We start from the raw sequence: 9,636 nt of genomic DNA, 5'->3' as shown, positions 1-9,636 counted from the left end.
TGAAAATTATTGATAAAACTTTTGGTGACTTAGTTCTTAAAAGATCCCCTCATTTTGATCCAATTAATTGTTACTCTTCGATTGTGGTTGATAAAGTCATTACGAAAAGAAGCGTGATTTGTTATTCTCTTGATTTACCTTGTGTAAAATCCTCGAATTTGTCCAAATCTGTTTTGGAGAATAAGGTAACGAAATTTTCCAAATTTGTTTTCAATTTATATTCGTGCCTTAAACAGTTTATGTGGTTGTACATGAAGTTTGAGTTCCATTTGACAAAGGTTAACTCAACAACGGAGATTCGACTACACTATGCCCCCGATGAGCGAAGGTTTGTTTTAAATGAAAAAGGTAAAATTGACCCTTATTCTTCTGCTTATCGAGGTAAGATGCTTGAAACCTTTGAAACACTTTTGTACTCCTCGGATAGTGATAAAGATCGTGTTGATGAACACTTAGATCGAAACGTGCTTGACTGTCCTATTTTATTTATTGATGATCTATCTGTTTTGATGGTTGATAAAAAGATTCTTGTTTTTGATAATGCATGTGTGAGTGAATCTATAGACCGTCGATTAATGCATGGTATGATTATGCAACTCTGTGAACCATGTGAATCTTTTCAAATACCTACTTGTGACGATTATGTTTACCATTTGATTTATTACTCGCAATTTATTCATGGTTTGTGGGAACAATGTGAGACGGCTGAATGCCTTAAAACATGTCCATCTTTGTTTCAAATATTTGACGAGGCAGTGGTGAGTAAATTAGATTGTTTGCATGGTAATCTGAATCTGTCCATTCACATGCGTTATACCTTTTCTGTTATGCTTATGATTGGACTACAAGCTTGTTTCTGTTGCTATTTACTATCTCATGGCTATTCTTTTCAGTGGACTCAATTGCCATTAGTCCCGTTCGATAGAGGAAAGTCGAGTTCATTTGATTTTTCAGATTCGAGGATGAATCTTTTTGAGGAAGGGGGGAATGATACGAGTCACAAAAGCCCAAATTCTTGAAGGCAAGGCCCAATAAGCAAATTCCCAGCCCAATCAAGAAATCTACCTATACTTAGTTGAAATCAGGCCAAATTGTCAAAGTGGCCCAAGTTGTAAAGTTTTATTTTTTTATTATTATTTATTTATTTATTTACTTAGTTTAAATTTTTATATTCAGTCCAAGAGTCCCAAATAAAAGACCTTTGACTGAATTTCCATATTAAATTAATTAGGAGTTTTTTTTATTTTAGTTTTCTAATTAGATTAGGACTAGTTATAAGGCCTATTTAAAGGCATGGCTAGCCACCTTGTAAAGAACTCATCATTATTATTAAAATTTCAGATTTGTTGAAAGCAGAATTTTCTTTGAGTTTTCTCCAAGATTTTTCTCTTGAGTTTTCTTTAGAAGTTGTTTTAACAATCTTTTGATTGTGGGAGCCATCTTCAACCTTCTTCTTGCCATTGATATTCTTTGGAGGGAAGATTAGAGCCGTTTGAAGGGAGTTGTGAGATCTTTCGGGATTTCAAGGCTTCTTAGGACTTATCTTTTAATTTCTTACTGTCAATTCTTTCTTTATTTCTACTTGTGCTGAATCATTATCTAATCTATTTTCTGTTCTTATTGTGTTTTCAGCCTTTTTCTATCTTAAGGAATCAGCCCAAAAATCCCTAATTTCTAGGGTTTTTCCATACTCTTTTTGGGTGAAATTAGATTGTCGAAATTTGGGGAAAATTATCTTGGTGTTTAATTGGGCAGAATCACAATCTCCTTTAGGGTTTCAAGAACCCTAACACTTATTTCTATTCTCAATTTGATTCTTTGCTGATTTGGGGATTTTATTTCATATCTGGAAATTCAAAGTTCTAATCTTTTAATTTTCTGTTTCGTTTCAGATCTGATTGTTTAGGGTTTTCGTAGGAGTTTCCCGTGACTTGGCAACTCGATCTTGGTCCATGCGCAACCCCTGTATCAGTTCGCGATTAATGCCATATCGCAAAAAAAAAACTCCGTCGGGGCAATGCCTTTCTCTTGGGTCCTTTGCGGTATTACCTATTGAAGACATGATTCTTTCTCTCTAAGTTTTTGGATTAATTCCGATTGAAGAGGAATGTTTAAAGTTATTCATCATGGTCAAATGTGCCAAAAAGCAAATGATACAGGCTCACAAAAAAGGTTCGCCCTATAGAATTCTTTGAGAGGGACCTGGTATTGAAGAAGATCCTTCCCATACAAAGAAGAACTTCATCCCAAGCTAGAAAAGATCTTATGTGGAAGGCCTTATCTGAAAAGCGTCGATTTTGATTAGAAGGGATAACAGGGACATGCCTAATCCTATGAGTTCAGATTCAAATTTTTTAAAAAAAAAGAGAAAGAAAGAAAAGAAAAAGAAAGAAAAAGGAAAATAAAAGCAAAAGGAGAGGCCAAGGTGAAAATCCGCAAAGGACGCCTTGAGACCAAAGAGGATTTGAGTTGAAAACCTGAAAAGGGCGGCTCAAATATTTGATCAGAATGGGGCATGAGGTAATCAGAGCAGTTCAGATTTTGATTGGGGCATATGATGATCTTGCTATACCTGAATTAACAAGAAAGGGTAGGCAACACATTGGGGCATCGACAAAGAACTGTAAATCTCCTAAACACATGTCAAACTCAGAATGGTCTTCAGAAATTTTGTACAGAGAAGCTCAAGCTGCGATATCTGGGGCACCCAATTTTTATACTATTTATATTGAATTTGTTGTTCTTGGAATACTTCATTCTTTTCCAAAGATACATATTCCCAATCAATTTCTTTGTTTACTATTTTTGATAATCTATTCCTTTCGAGCTATGCTCAAAATTAACTTTATTCTTATCCATTGTTATGACCTTTTTGCAAGCATGTTGCATTGGAATAGTGATTAATGGACTAATAAAACTTTCACAATGAAAGTTTTGCATATTACTTTAGAAGTTTCTAAATAATGCAGGAACCTGAAACAGGACTATTGTTTAGAATGCACCAAGTTTAAAGGTTGGAAATTTGAGAAGGAAGAGTCTAAATAAGGACTTTCTCTTCGAATTTTGTTGTCAAAAAGCATCGATTGAGAAAATTAACGAGATGTCATGTCAGTGATAAGGCTTAAATAAACAATGATCACTAGGCAATAGGAAGAGGTTCCCTCGGAGAAGAAAGCCTTCATTTGAGCATAAGCCATTGGTACAACACCATAGGCATAGTGTAAAGGACCAAAGAACTAGACATTTTGTAGCCTTGAATTGTGATAGGAGTGAATTGAGAAAAAGCTGTATATGTCTACCCTCGGGTTGCAGTGGGAGAATAATGGTACAAATTTTGCGTCCTAGTGGATTGAATTTGAAGTTTACAGTGGGGGCAATCTAACTAAATAAAGACGTCAGCTGAGCGAAGGCGTTATAGCGCGTCAGTGATAAAACCTTAATAAATGTCGAGCAATGATAACTTAAGCGATAAAGAAAGATCGTTATATAAAAAAAATGAAAAAATGACATTCTGCATTCATGCAAACATTATTCATACATACTTAGTTAGGAGCATTTGACTCATTCTGATCATGACATCCTAATCACTAGACATAATTAGGTTCAGAAAATGAATTATACAGGTCATGTTCCCCAGAGAATAAAATGGTGAAACACTAAGCCTTGTCTCCCTGAGCAGCAGCGGAGTAGGTTGAAGATTGTATATCTTATCTCTCTAAGCAGTAGTAGAGAAGATTGAAGACGGCAAATCTTATCTTTCCAAGATAGTGGGAAGCAGATTTAAGCCACCAAGCCTTGTCTCCCTGAGCAGCAATGGAGTAGGCTGAAGATTGTAGATCTTATCTCCCTAAGCAAAAGTGGAGCAGATCAAAGATGGCAAATCTTATCTTTCCAAGATAGTGGGAAGCAGATTTAAGCCACCAAGCCTTGTCTCCCTGAGCAGCAGCGGAGTAGGTTGAAGATTGTAGATCTTATCTCCCTAAGCAGTAGTGGAGCAGATCAAAGACGGCAAATCTTATCTTTCGAAGATAGTGGGAAGCAAATTTAAGCCACCAAGCCTTGTCTCCCTGAGCAGCAGCGGAGTAGGTTGAAGATTGTAGATCTTATATCCCTAAGCAGTAGGGGAGCAGATCGAAGACGGCAAATCTTATCTTTCCAAGATAGTGGGAAGCAGATTTAAGCCACCAAGCCTTGTCTCCCTGAGCAGCAGCGGAGTAGGTTGAAGATTGTAGATCTTATCTCCCTAAGTAGTAGTGGAGCAGATCAAAGATAACAAATCTTATCTTTCAAAGATAGTGGGAAGCAGATTTAAGCCACCAAGCCTTGTCTCCCTGAGCAGCAGCGGAGTAGGTTGAAGATTGTAGATCTTATCTCCCTAAGCAGTAGTGAAACAGACCAAAGATGGCAAATCTTATCTTTCCAAGATAGTGGGAAGCAGATTTAAGCCACCAAGCCTTGTCTCCCTGAGCAGCAGCGGATTAGGTTGAAGATTGTAGATCTTATCTCCCTAAGCAGTAGTGGAGCAGATCAAAGACGGCAAATCTTATCTTTCCAAGATAGTGGGAAGCAGATTTAAGCCACCAAGCCTTGTCTCCCTGAGCAGCAGCGGAGTAGGTTGAAGATTGTAGATCTTATCTCCCTAAGCAGTAGTGGAGCAGATCAAAGATGGCAAATCTTATCTTTCCAAGATAGTGGGAAGCAAATTTAAGCCACCAAGCCTTGTCTTCTTGAGCAGCAGCGGAGTAGGTTGAAGATTGTAGATCTTATCTCCCTAAGCAGTAGTGGAGTAGATCAAAGACGGCAAATCTTATCTTTCGAAGATAGTGGGAAGCAGATTTAAGCCACCAAGCCTTGTCTCCCTGAGCAGCAGCGGAGTAGGTTGAAGATTGTAGGTCTTATATCCCTAAGCAGTAGGGGAGCAGATCGAAGACGGCAAATCTTATCTTTCCAAGATAGTGGGAAGCAGATTTAAGCCAGCAAGCCTTGTGATACGACCACGCCCCGGGCACATTTTTCGATCAGCTCCATAAGTATTTATTGCACACCCATGCGAGCTAAATTAGCTCAATTGCATCTCGCTGAGCTTCGTTTAGCTTGTTTCCAGCTCAATGGGATCATTTTGCTCAATTTGAGTTTATTTTAATTCTTAAATTTTCATTTGCTAAAATAAATTGAATAAGTTAGTTTATTTATTTATTCCAGCTCAACTAAGTGTTAGTATTAAATTTATTAAAATTGGACATTTTAATTAGGTGTTTTAAATATGTGTGTATTTATGTTGTTTGAATCATAACATGTCTTAAATATGTCCTAATGTGGCTGTCGAAATTAATGTCTCATTGATGACTTAATGAGGCTTTAATTTATGTCCAGCCGAATTTTATTGTTATAGGTACTGATGACTAAATGTCTTTTAATGTGCAAGTTTTAACATGTGTTGACCGAATTAAATTGTTGTCTACAATAATTAAATTCGGCTAAGTTAAATGTGCAAGTTTTAACATGTGTTGACCGAATTAAATTCTATTTCCCATGCACCATTTTCGTGTTCCTCAAATGCCATAAAGGTGCAAAGTGGGCTGCTGGTTTCAAAACATCCTTTCGAGCATTGCAAGGGCGAATCATAATTTCACATTGCATGGCTGGTGGAGTCTCCAAAGCTGCTCATTAAAGCTTCCCAGACTTTTCAGCTAATCAAGTAAATTTTAATAGCTCATCAAATTGTTGGCCGAACTTAGCTTGTCCCATTCAGCTCCCAATGTAGCTCATTACTTTCCAGCTGATTCCAAGGCCTCTAAAAGCTGGCTGTTGACGACCCCAATACACAAGAAGCTACCTGGAATTTTCCTTTAACTTTCAGTACATTAAGGCTGAACCGAATTGACCATTCATGTTCTCTAATGACCATTTGGCTAGCCCTTGTTTTTGGCTATAAATAGTTTGCTTTGTATTCGTTTTGAGGTTAGACAATATACTTTTGAATTATATATGAATTCTGATTACTTTGTGAGTTTATTTTCAACTCTCATTGTTCTCCAAAGACTCGTCTGACTTATCAAGCAACCCTTGTGGCGTCAACCCATCTTCTATTCCAAACTTATCACTTTGCACCCAAAGTGTGGCGTTCAAATTATACCGAGGTTCCTATCCTCTTTGATAGCGGGTCGAGGTTCCATTTTATTTGTTTTCTATCCATACATCATTTAGCCTATCTAAGTATTCCTATAAGTGCCGGGTTAACACACTTAGGGCACGTTTGGTTCGCTGTATTGGATTAGAGGTGTATTGGAATAGAGGTGTATTGGATTAGAGGTGTATTGGAATAGAGGTGTAATAGCAAATCAACTGTTTGGTTGAATGTAATGGAATAGAGGCGTAATAGTAATCTTGTGTTTAGTTGAATGAAATAGAGGTGTAATAGCATAATGGAAAAAACTAAAATGACTAGAATACCCTTAGCATAAATTGGTTTAGGTAAATAATTATTGTTATTGTTATTAAATTTTAATAATATTATTAATATCAATAATAAATAATTTAATCATATTTTAACATAATTATTATTAAATATATTATAATTAAAATATATAATTTAATAAAATTCTTAATAATCAATATTCTTATATGAATTTATATACTAATTTCCTTTTATATATTAATATACCACATTAACCAGTTTATATTTATATCAATGGCAAAAAAAATTTGGGAGAAGATTTTTGAGGACGGCTTTTGTTTGCAAATAACATCATTCATTCTGTGGGGAAAAAATTATGAATGAGCCTGCTTATTAATTACCTTTTTTATTTTGTACTGAAGTAGTTGCCACTGGTTCAAAAGTCGATATATATGTAATATTATTAAAATAATATTTTTATTTTAATTATTTAAAAATATTTTTAATTAATGCAGTGTATATGAATATACACATTTAATTAGTTTTATTTTTAATAAAATTTTTCTAATTTATTCATTCAATTTTAATCACCTTACAATTTATTCATTGTATTATATCTACAAATCCAATTTTAATATATTGAATATTTGTTTTTTAATCAAGTTCTTTACTTGATTATATCTAATGTTCCAATTTTAAAAAATTCGAATATGTATGTGCATGCACATTTATACCAGAATACATATTGAAAGAGAGAATGTGTGAAGGGCAAATGGCTTGATACATAATAGAAGGTCAAACCAGAAGATAATTAAAATTTATTACACATCATACTCAATCAAGTGCTTTTAAGAAAGAAATTGATTGATAACACACATGGACATGCATAAATAAATAAGCAAGGAAAGAAAAGGGAATTACTTTCTATCACTCAAAAGGTCAAAGAGTTTTCCACCATATATCTCAAAATAGCTAAGCCACAATTTAAATCTCTGACTGTGATAAACTGGCTGATGCAAGAATCTAATGAGGTCTTGTGCAGCTCTGAGAGGTAATGGCTGCATGACATCATCATCATTTGCAAGCCGAGCTAGATCGAAAGCCCTCTGTCTTGTAATGAGTTCAAGAAGCATGACACCGTAGCCAAAAACATCTGTTTTCTCTAATGACTTTCCAGTTGATAGGTATTCAGGAGCTATGTGACCAATTGTGCCACGAACAGCAGTTGTGACGTGCGTATCTTTGTAGTCCATTAATTTGGCCAACCCAAAGTCTCTGACAACTACTTCAAATTCCTCATCCAACAATATATTTGCAGCCTTTACATCACGGTGTATAATCTTAGGGTCACAATGATCATGCAAATATGCAAGCCCCCTTGCAGCTCCTAATGCAATCCGTTTCCTTACAGCCCAATCAAGTGGTGCTTGAGATTCCGGACGTTCTAGACAATGTAAAAATCAGATCAATAGATGGTCCATTGTAACAAGAGTTCAAAAAGTATTTGGCATCCACGAATTTCTAACAATTCCACTTCGATTCAAAGACAATCCACATTCACCAAGCACATGAATTTAAAAATAACAAATGTTATAATACAAGTTTCCAGTAGGTGATCGGTAGCTCAGAATATCATCTCAAACTGAAGAAGCAAAAGAGAATATATTTGATAATTGAGGCTAACAATAGATTTAATAATTAACAGTCAGAAAAAAATTGGCAACCTGAAGAACATACATATGATAAATGGCGCACCAAATACAGAGAGCATAGCACAAATGTGAAACATGAGACTAAAGAAATAAACGAGGAGAAAACAGCCAGTACCTCTTAAACAGGAACCTAAAGCCATCTTAGGCAATATTATAATCAGATTTTGGATCTGAACTCAAAGGCACCTTCTTAAAAAACAGACCCAGATGTAAAAAAGCTCAGGATCAGCAATATACCAAAAAATTGGCAAATGCAAAGAAAAATACAAAGGAATATCTCAACTCCCAATCAAATATCTATATAAATACAAATAAAAGTGAAGCAGGCCTCAAAGTTAAGCACAATTAAAAGCTAATAATAATTAATAATAATAATAATAAAATCGAGAACAAACCTGATGGAATTGGAGTTGTAGGTGTGATAGGAGGCGGCGGAGCAGGTGGAGGATTATTCAACCGATTATTAGCAAAACTGTGAACAAAAGAAGCAGCAATTCAAGAGGCTAGCCTAAGAGTACAGATATGATAAAACAGTGGCGACGAGGATCAGAAGTTAGGGTGAGAGAAACATGAAATAGCATAAGAGAAAAACTTGATGGGAGTGAAGAGTGAAAAGGAACCATTAACTGGAATATCTCCTTCTAGCTTATTGTTTGAAAGATCCCTGCATGGCATAATACAACATCCTGCACCATTTAAAATACTGTAAAGAAGATTTATTTCATCACATAAACAGATAACAACAAAGAAGTTAAAATCATATCATGAAAACATTTAAAATACTGTAAAGCGCTAAAGCTCCACTATAACTTGAAAGATTCAAAATAACAAACAGGGTTCAAGACGACAACAGACATGGATGAAGACAACGCATTGGTTAATTTAACCAAACTGGATATCGAGAATTAGAACGTAAAATTGTATCGAAAACTTTCGCATAAATTAGTAAGCGTGCAAGTATCTCTCCAGTCAAGCCAATTACAACACCAAAGCTAATTGAAATTTAAAACAAACAGTCAACCTTATGCCACTGCTAAACCAATCCAATAGCTACTAAATTCATCTAATTTGAATCATATACATTAAATTTAACAATAATTCCATTTGCAAAGTTCAAAGTTCAAACAAGAAAATAAGAGGAAATAATCATGACGAACCTTCCGCATTTCCTGAAACTCTGAAAACCAAATCCAACACCAAAATCAACTGTAAACAAACGGAGATTAACCGCTCCATCATTCTAATTTCGACTATCAAAGAGCTAAATCTCACATATTGATCGTTAACCGAATCAAGTAGAAAAAAAAAAGGACACTAAAGAAGAAATTAACAAATGATGAAATTCAAAAACACTCTCTCTGAACTAAAACAAAAAAAGAAGAAGGTTAGATTAAAAATTCCAGAAAGTTCTTGGCTTCACTCTCTCTAGTTATCGTCTAGAAAGTAATTACAGTATTTTTTCTTTTTACGCTCCGAGTATTATGAAAGAAAATAGAGAGAAAGAGAGGGAAAATTTAGTGTTTGGTA

General features: G+C 35.1%; 1 protein-coding gene across 1 annotated transcript; it reads right to left on the bottom strand.

Moving 5' to 3' along the window:
• Nucleotides 1-7,210: 7,210 nt before the first annotated feature.
• Nucleotides 7,211-9,345, bottom strand: LOC107921506 (BRASSINOSTEROID INSENSITIVE 1-associated receptor kinase 1). Its single transcript, XM_041096862.1, has 4 exons — nt 9,267-9,345; nt 8,702-8,795; nt 8,505-8,581; nt 7,211-7,850 (listed from the first exon to the last, which is right to left on the bottom strand). The coding sequence occupies exons 1-4, from the start codon at nt 9,343-9,345 to the stop codon at nt 7,315-7,317; spliced, it is 786 nt and encodes a 261-aa protein (XP_040952796.1). The 3' UTR covers nt 7,211-7,314.
• Nucleotides 9,346-9,636: the final 291 nt, after the last annotated feature.

This window comes from Gossypium hirsutum, chromosome D07 (genome assembly GCF_007990345.1).
Source record: "Gossypium hirsutum isolate 1008001.06 chromosome D07, Gossypium_hirsutum_v2.1, whole genome shotgun sequence".
NCBI classification, from domain to species: domain Eukaryota; kingdom Viridiplantae; phylum Streptophyta; class Magnoliopsida; order Malvales; family Malvaceae; genus Gossypium; species Gossypium hirsutum.
This window is presented reverse-complemented; position numbering and strand designations above follow the sequence as displayed.